Source organism: Grammomys surdaster, unplaced genomic scaffold (assembly GCF_004785775.1).
Source record: "Grammomys surdaster isolate TR1022 unplaced genomic scaffold, NIH_TR_1.0 363, whole genome shotgun sequence".
Classification (NCBI taxonomy): domain Eukaryota; kingdom Metazoa; phylum Chordata; class Mammalia; order Rodentia; family Muridae; genus Grammomys; species Grammomys surdaster.
The window spans coordinates 8,785,453-8,802,382 of NW_021604782.1; the positions used below are offsets into that span (position 1 = coordinate 8,785,453).

General features: G+C 42.7%; 1 protein-coding gene across 1 annotated transcript in view; it reads right to left on the reverse strand.

Annotated features, from left to right (window-relative positions):
• Nucleotides 1–7,546: 7,546 nt before the first annotated feature.
• Ptgr1 (prostaglandin reductase 1) overlaps nt 7,547–16,930 on the reverse strand; it is a 19,714-nt gene continuing 10,330 nt past the window's right edge. The window contains exons 7-11 of the mRNA XM_028779870.1: nt 16,886–16,926; nt 14,753–14,908; nt 12,165–12,273; nt 9,778–9,896; nt 7,547–7,792 (exon numbers count right to left, since the gene is read on the reverse strand). Coding sequence (XP_028635703.1) covers nt 7,682–7,792; nt 9,778–9,896; nt 12,165–12,273; nt 14,753–14,908; nt 16,886–16,926 — 536 coding nt within the window. The 3' untranslated portion in view covers nt 7,547–7,681. The remainder of the gene's footprint in view (nt 7,793–9,777; nt 9,897–12,164; nt 12,274–14,752; nt 14,909–16,885; nt 16,927–16,930) is intronic.

The following is a 16,930-nucleotide window of genomic DNA, read 5'->3' on the forward strand; positions in this document are numbered from 1 at the left end:
ACTACAGAGAGCTTGTACCTGAGCAAGCTACGTCACAATTGTGATCGTCCTGGGAGAAAAAAACAAAACTAGTTGGTTAGGGTGAATTATCTCTCTGCGATGAGCACAGCCTCCTACACCTCTGTAAGAATTCTGTGTGACAAAAAGTCACAGAATGTTAGATTGAATCAGATTGGGGCCTTAAACGGTTTTAGCTGTGGGATGGAGTATGTATGGACACACAAAACTTTCGCTGTTTAGAAATATGGAATTTCATGTGTTGAAGAAAGTAAATCTTGTCTTTTAAAATGTACAAGAGCTGATGACATTAGTCCGTTATTTCCACGAGTGCTCAGCTGGTCCTGAGTCGTGGTTCCCACTTTAAACGCCATGTTTCTCTTACAGCTGGCTTTCTTATGGGAGGCATGTGGTTTTTTTTTTTCTTTTTGTTACCATGCCCTTTGGATAATACATACCCTAAAATCTCAAGGGACCCCCATGGATAAGAAGTAAAAGTCAGGAAAAGAGCACATATGTAAGTTATAGTTGATAGTTTCTTTGTGAAGTGAGACTTCAGTGGAATGGACTATACAGGTATTGGTAGGTGTTCCTTAAATTTGTCACAGATGGAATCTTAATTTCTAACTGGAAAAGGAATTTCTTTAAAGACTGTGAATGAGTTATTTTGGGTCTCAGGCCATTAGACTCCAGAAGGGCCTGATTGTGGTAGAGAAATAAGTTCCTGAAGTTGAAATTTGAGGCGATTGCTCATGAAGAGAACGCTAAACCAGAACTCTGGTCTTACGGGTATGAAGGATCCGTAGTGGTGATCTGAGGCTCAGGGACATCAGGAGTGTTTGCTGATGTAATGCACTTAGGTCTGAAATGCTACCTCTGATATAAGGGTGGGTGTTGTTCTGGGTGGCTCCCACTCATACTAAAGCCCCAAAGAATCAGACATTACTTCATGATAAATTGATCAGTATAGCTGTTGCCAGATGGACCAAGTAAACACATTCCTGACATCAAAGGTACATGGCTTCTATGAATCTTTCACATGGGCTTAAGGATTTTCTGAAACAGTATGTTTTATTGAAATATTTAATGAAGTACATAAAACAACTCTTGAGATCTGTTCCAGAATGTTCTAGGGAATTTCACAAGAGGATGTTTTTACCCCAATCTCATTTGGGGATTAGAAACAAAACTTTTTTTTTACAATTTTATTAAAATATAGAATACATACACATAAAACCAAGGTTTTCTATTTGTATGAGTTTTTGTCAGTTTTACTGAAGTGTACACTCATTACCATAATCCATTTTTCAGAATATCACCCTAATAAGAATACCCATTGGATACACCCATTTATACATAATTCTTGATCCCAGGTAACCACTAACCTTGTATTAACAGAACGGCCTTTTCTAGTCATTTTACATTGGCCTTTGTTTCCTTATTACCATCATGGTTTTAGGTTTATGCATATTCTAGCCTATGTGATTTCTTACTATTAAGATGTTTTTTCTTGGTATTGATTGTTGTTAAATAATATTCTATCATATGATACCTCATCTGTGTACCTATGAGAGGACATTCTCTTCTTTCTCCTTAGGTGGTTGGCCATTAGGAACAACACTGTGAATGTAATGTGTAAGTCTGTGTAGACTTTAATTTTAATTGTTTTGCTTGGTAGACATCTACGGGTACAGTTTCTAGGTCATGTAAATTTTTGTTTAGCTATGTAGGAAACTGCCAGATTGCTTTTCAGTGTGACTACATCATTTTAAATCCTGGCCAACAGCATGTGAAGGTTTCATTTTCTTTACACCTGGGCCAATCTGTAAGAAAACATTTGTCACCCTGATTAAGGGGCATTTCCACTGCTTTTAATTTGCGTTTCCCTGACGACTGATCGTCATCTGCCTTTCATATATCCCTTTGAGTTTTCTCAAATTCCTCATCCATTTAAAAGGCAGGCTAGTTATAACAGGTTCTTTGTGTACATACAATCCCTTATCCAATATGAGCTTTCTATCACTGTGTACTAGAGGAAAACTATAAGCCCTACTGCAAAATATTTATCAATAGCTAATAAATTGCACAAAAGCCATTCAGTCTGACCTAGCACCCATGTACTTAAGTTTTTAGATTGTCAGGTCATCTACGGGATTTTAATGTATGGTTTATGACTCCTAGGAGAATTTCTTCTTGAAGCTTCATTTAGCATTTTTGTCTTTATTTTTGGCTATGGGTATTTTAATCAGCTATAATTTTAAACGAAGTCCTTGTTCTTTAGAATGTTTTATAATGAGTTTTCATATAGAAGTTTCTTTTGCATCATGGGACAACAAAGCCTCTGCCAGTGAGTTTAGTTTCATTCTTTTTAATTTAGAATTTTCTGACATGAAGTATGTGTGCTATGAAATGAGCCACGTTGATGGCTTTAGATTGTGTCGTCCTGTGGTGTCCACGCGTCCAGTTACCGCTCATCTCCAGCTCTTGTCTGTTCTTTCACACTCACCTCACTGGAGATTGACTCTCCACCCTCATCTCCCCCAAGTCATCACAATTCCACTTTCCTCACCTGGCTCTTGTCCATTCATCACACACATAACAAGAAAATATGTGCCTTTTTGTGCCTGGCTTATCTCACTTATCATAGAAGATTGCAGGCATTCAAGGACATCTTCAGTTGGACTTCCTAGCGCAGGGCGTCTTGTGAGTCATCCAGGTAGTGTTGGTAAAAGAACAGAAGGTCATTACCTGTCCTCTGTCTCATTGGCTCCATAAACTAATCATCTGCTTATGCATACTGAAGAACCTGAGAATATGTACCTGACTCCTCTTAGGAGTCTGCTTTAGCAAACTGAGTAAGAACACATTCAGCATGAATCACACACTGTAACACAGCAATGAGAAAAAAAAACTACTATCTCTTGCTTTAAAAGGATGACCCATCTGGTCTTTAAACTCAGCTACAATTCTGTCTTCTTGAAAGAAACTAATCTTTCTGCTTAGCTGAAATTCCTTAGCAGATGAAAAACTTTTCTAATAAATCAGTAGTTTGAGATTTGAGGCAATGAATTGGCTTCTCTTTGTAAATTTAGGTGTTCTTCGAGACAATATAATCAAAGTGTTCCTTGAGCAATGTCTTACACAGATCATATAAAAAAGTACTTGAAATTTTTCAAATTTTGAGTCAACTGATGTTCGATAATAGAACTGTATATATTCTGTGAGAAATGTGTAATTTGCTCATGTTGACACCGAGCAGAATTGTTAGGTGGTGTGGTGTTTTCTGTTTTCGTGGGTATCTTTCAGACTATCATTTTCCAGTGTTTTGAGTGGCTTATGATCCTTGGATTTACTTTCACCTCTCTGTGGTTCTCCTTGCGCGTGTGTGCATGTGCAGGAGTCAAGCTGCTGAATAACTGGCACGCTCACAATCTGAAACCTGTTAAAAAGTCGCTTAAAGTATTTTGGTTAGAAATGTAGATTTCATTTTGCTGGTTTGTGTGGAATTTTTTTGACTAAGTTGTCGAAGAGAGGTGTAGACCTGAAATACTGTCTTCGGTATTCCCTACTGTGTTGTCTTTAATACTTGAACTCTGTGTGTCTGCTGCTACTGCCGCTGCTGCTGCTACTGTAAATGGCATTCATCAGTGATGTGCATTGGACCCTCTTCCAGTCCCTTCTTTCCCTACCGTGACAGCTACAGTATGAGCATCTGTGTCTGCACTGAATTCTGCCTTAGAAATATGCCTTTGACTAAACTTTAAATATTTTTTCATGTATTTTTACCTATAGAATAATCACAGTTCCAGTAAGAAGCACTTGATTTTTGGCTGTGAACTATACAAATAACGCTCTCACTTGTGCTATCTGCATAATATGTTGATGTATGCAGAGACAAATGTCATTTGTCAGTTTGTCAGTGCTGACTAGATTGGTGACGTATTTGTGTGTCACTGAAAAGCGCACGCTCCTCTGTAGTGTCAAGAGCACCCTGTACGGTGCCGTAGTTACGGTGAATCACAGCTAAAACAATAAAGTTGTACTTAATGAAGAATACCTCTTGCCTTGTTTTGTTTTGCTTTTTCCTTTTTTAGATTTTGTTTACGTGTGTGCATGCATGAACACGCCTGTCATGTCATGTGTGTGGAAGCCAGGAGACAATTATGAGAGTTGATTCTCCCTCTACACATGCCTTCCAGGGAACAAACTGAGGTCGTCAGCCTTGGTGACAGACCCCTTTTCCTGCTCAGCCATCTCATTAGCCCTAACTTTTTTTGTTGTTGGTTTTTGAAAGAAGTGCCATTCATATCTTCAGTTCTCGGCAGCCTCCACTGATTACCAAATTAGACAGTAGAGGTGGGGAAAGAAATGTTAGCCAGAGAGGCAGCAAGCTGCAGCAGCTCGGTTCAGTAAATGACGGTTTCCCAGACTGAGCTCCAGTATCTTGCTGCTCTGCAACATCTTGCAGCTATGCCATCTGGATCAAGTTCCAAGAGGCAAGGAGAGGTGCAGTGCCTAAAGCTTTTAAACTGTGACCTAGTGCTGTGTCCTGCACACATTCATCCTGGAAACTGGTCTGGGGAGGTGAAGGAACGAAGGAGTAGATGAGGACAGAAGAGCCAAGATCAGGTAGCCATGCTCGCTCCACTGGCATACCAACTACAACACCCCAGAACCTCAGCATGTTTATTATGTACAGCACGGGGAGCAGAGGGGAGCTAGTCTCTGCAGCAGGTCTCTCCAGGCCACCAGGCTCAGGTTGCCTTCAGCCAAGAGGAGGGAGCAGTAGTAGTTAGTGTTTGCATACACTGGTCAACAGTTCATAAGCACTCATCCTTACATGGACTGGCAACATTCACACTTGGACCAGAGAAAGGCTTTGCCATATCTCTGAACCTCACCAGAAAAACTTGGGCACTCGGGTCTGAGGCACTGGGGTTCCTTGGCATGGCTGTGCCACATTCAAGACTTCATCTGCACCACTACATTCAGTCAACTCTCAGTTCTCCACAGCCTAGAAACAGCTTAGAGCCATTGGTCATACCTAGGTGACAAGGTGTTCCAGGGCACTGCAGGGAGCTCACGGGAGTGTCCCAGGATAGTATCCTAGGGTACTTTTAACATTTGGGGAAAGATTTTTTAAAGTCAAAAGTGTATTCTTGTTTCAAATCTTCATACAATCTTTAAATATTTCATGCATTTTAATTAAAATAGAATTTTATCACTTTTCCCCTCCCTTGAGAAGCAGCCTGCCCGTTCCAGTTGTCTTCCTGGATTTCTGTCTACCTTACGCCTTGAGACAGGGTTGTCACTGAATCTAGAGCTCACTGACACTGCTAGTCTGGCTAAGGAGCTTGCTCTGAGAGTTCCATGCCTCCCCCTCCCCCATGCTGGGATTACACCAGGGTGAGCATCAGTGCCTGGCTTTTTAGTAGGTTCTGGGGATCCAGGCTCAAGTCCTCACACTCGCACTGCAAGCATTTTATCCACTGCGAGCATCACTCCAGCTTACTAAAGCCCTCACTTGACAGCAGCAGACTCCAGGCTCTCTTGTCCTTGTTGGATCAAACCTGCATGGACCCATCTTGTGTCCCACCATTCCCTCATCAGGGGTTCCTCTCCAGCTATGACTTCCCAGACCTGTCACTCCATCAACTTCCTAGGTTGCTATGTTCCTTGCCCTGTTTGTTTCCAACAGCCCCACTAGGCCCCACAGCCACACAGTAGCTCTACTCTGGCTCTGACTTCCACATTAGCTGGATCATGTGCATGAACACCTCTTCAACCTGCCTGGGATCCAGCTGTCTGTATCAGATCCTTCATTTTCCTGTAGAAGCTAGCTCCATCCTCCTTGGGGCCACATATCCCCTGCTGGAACATCCTCTGGGTGATACTCCGCATAGGCTGCCTGAACTCCTTTACTAGGTTGTTCTTGTGTATGATGCCCCTTGTTCTGCTGTTGAGTCCTCACACCAGGCCACCCTCCTGTTCAAACACCACCTTTACCCTGCCTGGACTCTGCCTCCCTGTATCAGACCATGCTCCCCCACCCACACTGACAGTTCTCACTCTTGTAGACTCTGAAAGCCCCACTGAGACAAGAAACCCTCTTCAGCTGGGCAGTGGTGGCACACACCTTTAATCCCAGCACTCAGGAGACATGCAGATCTCTGAGTTTGAGGCCAGCCTGGTCAACAGAGTGAGTTCCAGGATAGCCAGGGATACAGTGAAACTCTGACTCAAAAAACAAACAAACAAACAAACAAACAACAAAAGCCCTCTTCGCTGTGTTCAAACACTTTGCTTAGTGTTCCCAGCCTCTTCATTATTCACTCCCCACCCCAACCCACCCCACTCTTGGACTCTGCTCAGTGAGTTCTGCTTGAGCCATGGCAGCTTCCCCAGTCCAAACCCCAGATGACAAGCACCTGCTGTCCCAATTCATGTCTTTAGGACTAAATGCTTGATAAGAGAAATCATAGCCAGTTGTGGTAATGCACACTTTTAATCCTAAAACTTGGGAGGCAAAGGCAGACTGATCTTTGTGAATTTGAGGCCAATCTGGTCTACAGAGTGAGTTCCAGGACAACCAGGGCTATACTGAGAAACTCTGTCTTGAAAAAAGAACAGGGGTCAGGAACAGACCCAAAGGTTTAGTTTTCAGTGGGGGGGGGGGGGGTGAGACAGGGCTTCTGTATGTACCAACCCTGACTGTCCTGTACAATTTTAGTTTTTAAACATATTTGTCATCAAATGTTTCCACAATGTTCAGGATTCAGAAGGTACCAGTGTGCAGGATAAAGTTTGTCTCTTCCCCTAACACTCCTGAGTCCCAGCTGTTGGTGACAGGTTCCTTCCTTGATCTGTTAGCCTCGCTACATAGCACACCAGTGTGGGCTGGCCCTGAGAACTGCATAGATCAGTAATGTGGGGTTTTCCCCCTCCTTGTATCTATAATCAATTGGAGTAGAAATCTTTTGCCTTCAAATTTACCAAATCCACTGTCTTGGATTTAACTTCTGTCTTGGCACAACTCAGAAACCACCTGAGTGGAGAGCCTTAACTGAAGAACTGCTTCAACCGGGCTGACCTATGGACAGGCCTGTGGAGGACTGTCTTTATTACTAATCAGTGGAGGAGGCCAAGCCCACTGTGAGAGGTACCATTTCCTTGGCAGGTGATTGTGCCATTTCCTCTAAGTATAGGAGAACACTAGCTGAACACCAGCCTGCACGAGCTAGCTGACAGGCAGTCCTCCACCATAGTTTCTGCTGTATGCCTGTGACTGAGTTCCCTGGCTAGAGGCAATGTTAACGGAATACAAAGCAGTCCTACCTTCAAGTTCCTGCCCTCATTTCTCTTGGTGACAGACTGTGACCTGAAAGTGTAAGTCAAGAAAACCCTTTCCTCCTCTGAATTGCTTTCATTACAACATCAGAAATGAAATTAGAACAGACACCAATGGTGATATTTGTTATGGTCACCTAGGAGGAGCTGAAGTTGGCAGAAACATGCCTGCTCATTGTTTGTCGTGATTTTACTCTCTGTCCCAGATGGAAAAGAACCACACGTGTTTTATTAGATAGGTCAAACTCCTTGCAGTTACAACTTACATAAGGCATTATATATTTGTACTGAATGGTAAAGCTAATCCTCCAGGGATGATCCGTGGGCCATTTTTTTTTCATGCTTTCACTATGGCCTTCCCCAGATTTTCTCCTTTCAACATTCCCATGAACGCTGCGGGCATTTTCTCAAATCCTTCAGTGATGTGTTCATGATACTGGATTTTACCCTGCATTGAAACAACAAATATTATGGGTTGATGTCATTTTCCAAATGACGTTCTCTTCCTGTCCCAGCAACAAACTGATCAGATACACCGTAAGAACCCTGGAAGTCTGAGGTGTAGGCTCCCTCACCCATGGATAACAAAATCTATGGACAGAGTGTGCACAACACATCAGTGTAATAGTAGAAAAAGTGGTCCACTGCACAAGAGTCCAACAATGCAGGGATCTCAGAAGACAGGCACACCCTCAACAGAAGCTGTTTACATAATAGCTAGTAGCCAGATGATAGGAAACACTACATCTCAACTAAGACTGGAAGTGGTACAGCCTGTTCAGGAAATGTAAATACCACAGAGCTTCACACCCTGTTCTTCGTTCTAACCAAGGTTCCCTCTACATTACTTCGGAGACTGGGAGACAAGGGTTCAAATCACAGAAGATTCTTCATGCACTTCACATGTTCAAGGATGTTTGGTTCTACTGAGAAATGGTTTAGCTACTGTAGTCTAGTTTGACCTAGAATTCTTGGCCCTTTCATCTCCTTGAATTACAGGCATGCACCACAACACCCAGCTATAGGGTTTTTGTTTTTAAAGGGGTTTTATGTAGAAACCCAGGCTATCTGATAATTTTTTTCATAATATACTCCAGTGAAGGCTGAATACTCTTTATAGACTTATTGGCATGCCATGGGCTCTCAAACAGTACAAAATTGGAATCTGTCCCTAACTTGAAAGCCCTAGCTCATTCCTACCCTTAAAAGGACAGAGGCCTGCATAAGATAGAAAGCTGAACTCTAGTGTGATAAATAAAAATACAGAATGAATATTGCTGTGGGCCGAACTGTGCCCTACTTGCCCCCCAAATTCCTTTGCTGAATTCCAAAATTTCCCAGTACTTTAGAATGTATCTTCTAAGACAAGGCCTTTAAAGACATAATTAAAATATAATGAGGTCATGTGAGTAGGCCATAATCAACTAGGACTGGGGCCCTTTTTAGGGAGTAAAATAGACACACCCAGAGAAGACCATAAGAAGATGCAGGAGGAATACTCTCTGAAGAAGCAAGCAAGTTCAGAGTAGCCTCTAGAACTTCAATAATATCAGTTCCTGTTGTTTAAGGCACCCATTCTGTGTTGCTTTGTGACAGTATCTCTAGTACAAATACTAGTGGAGATTTTAATAATAGGGAAAATTAAGGTATAACATGAAGGTATATGGAAGCTTCCTGTACTGTCCTTTCAACTTTTTTTCTTGTCAATCTTCAATTGCACTAAAATAAAAAGTATTAAAGAAAAAAAAGTGAGAGCTCGCAGTGAGGAAAAAAATGTTTGCTGAGCCTTTGGACTCAATCCCAGTATTGGGCTGGGGGGTAGGTGGTGGGGGCAGGGAACAAAGAAGTGGATTAGAATGAAATGAAGACAGCTCAACTTCATTTAGCAAGAAGTCCAGGCAGTGAGGAAACGGGACTGAGGAGTCTGGCAACAAGTCCCAGAGCCAAGTGGACCCAAGAGCGAGAGACACATGGTGCCCTTGACAAAGGTTGATGGAATGGGGTTAGTGTAAAGGCCTGACATACGGGTCTGAAAAAGAACAGAAAGAAAGACACTATATGTGCAAATATAAATAATGCCACCTCCAGGTATTTTCTTATAAAATGGATGGATTTGAATAGCCATGGAATTTAGAGCAGCTATGGACATGGTGGTGTACGTCTGAAACTCCAGCAGTCAGGATGCTGAGACAAGACTATCATGATACACAGTGACACACTGACTTCATCACTGTCTTTACCCCCAGCCAAGAAATGTAGAGAAGTTTGTTTCGGTTTTTAAGATGAGAAAAGACTGTTTCTATTTGAAAACATTGACCCAACAGGCATAGAGAAACAATTCAGCAAGAAAGTAAAGGATTGAAAGACTGGGGGTTGTGAGTTGAGAAAGTCTGTGGGAGTTGGTGGGGAGATAGAGTGGCTTGGTCCCCTTACCTCGGAGACCCAATTCATCAAGTCTGTCAGAGCCTTCTGGCGGACTTCTCCTTGCCACCGAGTAACGATGAACCCCTCCATGCGGAGCTGCTGATATATAACAACCTCTGGGGGTGGGCCTGGAAAAGTAGGGCGTGTTTGTGGGACAGAGTCCGGGGCTGTGTCCACAGTGAAGCACAAGTACTACAAATCACTGTCATGGTTCTCCAAGCACTCCCCACCCCTACCATTTTGTTCCCTCCACTCCCTTCTGATCCATGGGGCTGGCTGCCACCCACTGCCACTAACTGTGTGGTGGGGAGAATAGTGCCCCCAAAGACATCCACAGCCCAAACCCCAGAGCCTAGGAGTATATTACATTCCATAGGGAAAAAGAGAACAGTGAGAGAAAAGGCTGCAATGGTTGCCTGGTGGCCAGCATCTGAGAGCATAATGCTCAACTAGTCTCACACTCTCCGAGAGTCAGCAGTAGATGCTAATGGAATGGAAGGGTTGGGAGAGCTGAACAATGCATCCTTGGCATCCAGAATAACTGAAGTCCATTCACTACTCTGAAGAAAGTACCACCTGTAGTGAGGAAAATGGAACCTTGTCTCGAACCCATGGAAACTGTCACACGGTGAGTGGCATACGTAAATGCAGAATGAATACATCAAGTCATAAAGAAGTCCATGCTCAGACCACTTCTGAAGCATGGCGCTTCTTCAAAGGCTCATAGCACCCTGATTTCATTAACCTTATTTTATTCTGAGTTAAAGGTTCAACCTTGGCTAGGGAGATGGCGCAGTCAGGACAGTGCTTGCCATGCAGACATGAGGACATGAGTTCAGCTCCCCCAGCACCCATGTAAAAGCATGGTGATTCAAATCTCTACTCCAGATAGAAGGATCCCTTGAACTCAGCCAGGCATCAGGATGAATTAATGGGCCCCAGCTCCAGTGACAGACAATAGTCTCAAAAACTAAGATGGAAAGCAACCCCAAATGGATCCCCAAGGTTGACCTCTGACCTACACACATACACTCACGCTTGAGAACACACACACACACAAACAGGCACACACAAACACACACCTGCACACATACAAACACCACACCACACACATTCACAAAGGTTGAAACTTTCATTTCCTTGTCTTGGAAGAGGCTGACACACTTTTGCTGACCTATTCATCCTGACAAGAATGTTGATTTCTTTTTTGAGGGCAACAAAGCAAACCTGGCTATAAACTGGTGGAAATAATGACTTGTCTCCAAGGTCTAATGAAACTGGACTGTGCTAGAATTTCTGGGCCTCAGAAGCAAAGCAGAATCCCATCTGATTAAATTAGACAAGGTCAGTTGCCATCTCTAAGATCTGTCTGAGTAACTAAAATTACAAAAACTAATTGCTAGAAAGACTAGATCAAATTAATATGTCTAGAACTATGTGGTTATACTTATTTGAACTACAGTTAAGAAAATGTACCCTGTAGCTCTCTTTGGGTTGCAGACAGATGGTTTCCCATGATTCCACCTTAGCATCAATTGCAAAAGAAGATGGATGAGTGGTTTGTCCCTATCAGTGAGGTTGCCAAATGAATCTGGAATGTCTTTGCTGAGTTATCCATGCTGACAGAAATGCTGACTTCTATTTTGAGTGCAATAAAGCAAACCTGGCTATGAACTGATGGAAATAATGACTTGTCTCCAAGGTCTACTAAAACTGGTTGATTCTCCACAACCCAAGAGGGACTCTGTGATCAGTTCTTCCTCAGACGCTTCTGCTCTAAGTGCCTGTCTCCAGGCAGTTCTGCTGTCAACATGTGCTATGAGATTTTATTCACACTAGTCAAGCCCAGAACAGAAGTAACCAGTTGTTCTGTGGTCACCCATAGACTGATTATAAACACAGATTCCTTCTTCTTCTTCCTTCTTGGTGATCTCAGATAAATCTGTCACCCTGATAACAGAGCAGGGACCCTATGTGAGGAGCAACGGCAGTGGGCTTGGTTTTGTGACAGTCACTCATCTTATAAGAGGTTCACACAGGATTCTCATAGACCAGAAGCAAGGCACTTAAGGTTCTTAATGGATACTGCTTTGGGACTTCTGGGAGTATAAAGGAGAGGTGTGGAGTGATGGTTTCAGTGTAGGAGAGTAAAGGAGAGAGAGATGAAGAGACAAGAGAAATAAGAGGCCAATCAAAGAGTGTGTACAGCAGGAGAGTGGGGTCAGCCATGCCTCTTTCTCGGGAAAACTGTCAGGGCATATCAAACACAGATAGATGGCTTGCTGCACTAGGAAGTCAGCCCACACCTGTGAAGACATGACAGCCATCCCATCCCTTCCCCATATCTGTGAATTTTCCCTTTGTCCAGCCCTCCTACATCTGCAGAAGCACAGTACCTTGGGGACATGGGCCAGTGCGGTTGTATTGAGAGATGGCACCACAGATGGCAATTCTTCCAAATGTCTTCATCTGGAGTATAACAGTGTTTGAAAACTCTCCACCTACCTAAGTAGACAGCCAAAAAAAGAAAGAAAAAATGTAAATACTTTCAAGAATCCATTTAGGAGAACCGACAAAATTGGTTGAATCAGTACAGCAGTTGTAATGATTGCACTAAAATACATCAGAAATGGACATTTCCAGGAGGTGGAAGCAGGAGGATCGGAACTTTAAGGTCATTCTCAGTTACACAGTAAGTCTGAGGCCAGCCTTGGTTACATTAGATAGTTTGCAAAAAAGACATTTTTCATTTAACCTCAGGAACATACTTTGTATAGCATAAAGTTAGTGTGTTAAATATTATAATCTTCTGCATAGCCCAATAGCCTCATATCCTATATTCTAAAAGATATGTAAGACTACACAAAGGCATTTGAGGAACAAAGCTATGGGACTCACTCTTTCAAATTTCAAAATATACTGCAAAGCTCAATTAAAGCAGCATGAAAACAGAAAATGCAGGTCAGTGGGACTAGACGGAGACCAAAGGAAACTGTTACATTTGCTAACAGTTGGTTTTCCACATGAATGAATGTCAAGACAGTTCCTAAGGGGGAAAGGCTTAACACCTGGTGCAGAACTACATAACCACTTATGCAATTGGTGCACAGACACACAGAAAAAATCAATGGCTCTCCCAAACTGTAGCACAAACATGTAGGCTGACAGGAGTGTCAGATCTAACCCTTAAACTCTCAATAGAAGCAAAGAAGTGCATATCGGTGATCCTGAGAAGGCAGCATTCTTAGACAGCACAGCAAATGCCCAACCAATGACAGAAGTAATCGAAATGTCTGTGTTTCTGAGGATACTATCCAGAGAATGACGATAGCTCATGGAGCTAGAGAAAACCCTTGAAAACCATATCCAGTCAATCTTCATTCTCACAAGATTCCATATTTGTGAACTGTATTACTTGCTAAGATTCATCTGTGCCTTCAAAATGGGACCCAGATCATTTGCAGACATAGGTGTTCCCAGCAGAGACTGAACAAGCAATGCGATGCTCTGCCTTCCTGTAATACAGTGATGACAAAGGATGGGGACAGTGGAGCCTGGGCTTTGGGCAGAATAGAGTGGAGAATGGATGTCACTTTGTGAGTTTAAGGGCCAGTTACATAACACTTCATCTTAGTGTGATGCTTCTGAGCCTAATTTCTCTTCTGTAAATAAACAAGCTACAGAAGGCGGTGGGGGGTGTGTGTGCTAGGATTTAAGATTATAATACACATGAGAAACGTTCACATGTAGACATTTCTCCTAGGAGACATATAGTTCAGTCATCCTAGTGACTTCTACATCCTGGAATACAACCACTAAAAATAAAGAAAGCTAACTGCAACAAAGAGGCATGTACTCACATATATAAAGAACTCAGGCAACCTAAATGAACACTAGGCTATACACATTTCCCCAGACATGATACACATATGTCCATGAGCGATCTTCAGTGCCATTTGTCACAAGGAAATGTAATTCAAAACCACCTTGAGATATCACTCCAAACAGACTAAGACAAGTATAAGAAAACCAGCAATCACAGGTGGCGTTAAGGCGATGGAAAGATTCTTATCATTCAAGACCGCTGCTAGGAATGTAAGACAGTGCAGTCACTTTGCAAAAGCACTTTGGCAGTTCCTCAAAATGTAAACATAAAGTTTCCATGTGACCTAGCAATTCAACTCATAGGTGAATACCCAAGAGAAATGAAAACAAATTCAAACAAAAATTTGTACTTGAACATTTATAGTAGCCTTATACAATGGTAAAAAAAAAAAAGTGAAAAGAACTTGATGCCTATCACCTGATAGATAGATAGAAAATGTGGGATATCCATACAATGAAATAGCACTCACTCATTCAAAAGAATGAAAGACTGATATCTACCACAACATAGATGGATGTGGAATCATTTTGCTAAGTGAAAGAGGCCAAGCACAAAAGAACACATTTTTGAGGGGAGAAAGGGGAGGATGAGGGTAACCAATGACTAATGTTTCTTTGGGGAATGATAAATATTCTAAAACTATGGTCATATAGACAGTTAAGACTAGAACTATAACTTCCTTTCTTTTGCCGTGCTGGGATTGAATGCAGGACTGTGTACATGGTCGACATCAGCTCTATTACTGAGTAATATCCTCAGTCTAAAATTCTACAATTGGTTGTTTGGTCATTCATTCATTCATTCACTCATTCAATGCTTGATAATGGAAGACACAGTCTCACTATGAAGCCCAGGCTTGCCCTGAGCCTGCTATTCTCCTGCCTCAGCATTGTGAGTACTGGGATTATAGGCATAGCTACTATGTCTGGCTCTGCAGTTTAAATGAATAAATCCCATGGTCTGGGCATTATATCTTAACAAATCGCTCCACCCCCAAAGAATGCACTTTATTCATATGTTCTAACTGGAAACTTCAGAAACATGTTCCTTTATGTAATACTTTATTGGTAAAATCAGATAAGCTCAGTTTGTACTTACATTATCAAAATAGCAATCATAACCACCCGGAGAGGCTGTCCTCAGAGCTTCTTCCAATGACTTCACTGTCTTGTAGTTAAAGGCCACGTCGAATCCAAGCTTCTTAAGATAAGCAACCTTTTCATCAGACCCAGCTGTACCAACAACTTTGCAGCCCTAAATGTGGGGGAAATGCCACCCATTAAAGAAGCATGGTCCAATTCCACTTTCTCAGGCTTACACCATCAGGTTGCCCAAGAACACACCTTGTGCTAGTCAACTTTCCCACGCTATGAAAACCACCTGAGAAAACAAGTTAAAGGAGGAAAGATTTATTTTGGCTCACAGCTTCAGATGCTTTATCCCATAGTCACTTGCTTCCGTGTGTCTGGAATATATTATATGTATCACAGCAGAAGAGCATGGCATTAGAGAGCCACTCAGCTATGGCAGCCAGAAGAACAAGAAGAGACAGAAACAGATAAGGAGAATCTAGAACAACCTTCAAAGACACAAGTCCAGTGACTTACTTCTTCCAGGTAAACTCTTGCATTCTAGTTTGTCATCTACCAACACTGTCACCAGATCATGAATCTATCACTAGCTTGATCCATGGATGCAGTCAGACCCTGGCCCCCTTGAAGATTTTTGAAACTTTATATTTATTATTAGTCACATGTGTGTGCTCATGACATATGAGTATGGGTGTATACATGCCACAGCACGCATGTGGAGGCCAGGAGATGACTCTGTGGAGCTGGCTCTCCCCTTCCCCTTGCATCTTTATATCGGGTCCAGGGATTGAACACGGGTCGTCAGGCAGGTACCGCATGCTCCTATACCATGCAGTCAGCTCTCCAGCTCCCCATATTTTTAATAAAACATTTGCAATCTACATATTGGAAATACTCCTCATTCATTTTATAAATCTAGCCTATGCTGAATATAGTTAGACATTCTGAGCTCAGCAAAAGAAAAGCCAAAACCTTCAAATCAAACTCAAGCATAAAAGACGGAGGCAAAACTTCTCTCTAAATGTTAGCGAGTCAGGGACTGGGGTATGTATAGCTCAGTGTAGCGCCCGTGCTACACATGTACTAGACCCTGGGTTCAATTACCAGCTTTACCCCAAAATCTACTAAATCGGTTCCAAAGGTATATGGAATGCTAAAATGGCTCTGGGAAACAAATGCAACTCATTGGTTGTAGAGTTAACATGACAAAAGCTGAAACAGCATTTATAAGATTCAGCTGCTTTCCCGTTTATGTATTTACATATGTAAATATTTCCTACGACCTCATTCATGTTCAAGTTCCTATTAGTAGTGGAGACCAACCCTTGGCTATTGATTACTCCCCTTCCCTTGTCTCTATAAGAACACGTCCCAAGTCCTATACACAAGCCTTTGGGAAAGCTACATTGCCGAGGTAGGTCACCTGAGAACGTCCATGCCCTGAGAAGCCAAATCCTGACCAGGTCTGAGCTGCCTGCTCTCCTGTACACTCACCCCCAAGACTGTCTCCCTTGAGCAGAGACCAAATCACAGTCTACTCTGCCTACGTTTCTATTGCAGGAGCTAGTTCCCAAACAAGGACCCTATGCTGACCGCTCATTTCTTTCTATGCAATTTAGCCTTTGCAATGAAGCCACGTGGGTGATGACTCCTGGTTTACAAGTCCCTCTTTGTAAAATTCTTGGGACAATCATGAAGGAAGGCAATTAAGTTCAGCAAGAGAACACTTAGTAAAAATGCTGCTGCTGCTATTACTAGCAGTAGTAGTAACAGCAACAGCAGCGGCAACAACAAAAGAAAAGTAGTGCTAGCACTCAGCAGTCTACCTGGGCCCGTTCAACAACAACACAACATCAATAATAATAATGGAAACATAGGGCCAGTACTCAGCAGTCTAGCTGGGCCCACTCCTGACCTGTCCTGTAGTCATCAGTCAACACTGGTCAGCTCATCTTTACTGCTGTCTTCTCCTCATTGTGACTTCTTAGCCTCTAAACTAGTCGCAGCAAGCTGACTGCACACACACACACACACACACACACACACACACACACACGGTCCAGAGAGCCCTCCGCAGACGCTGCTGTTCTCAGTGCACACTGTGGGTCTTGCAGAGGCATGACTAGGGGAAGACACTTACCTTGAGCTTAGCTATCTGCCCCACAACAGAGCCCACTGCCCCTGC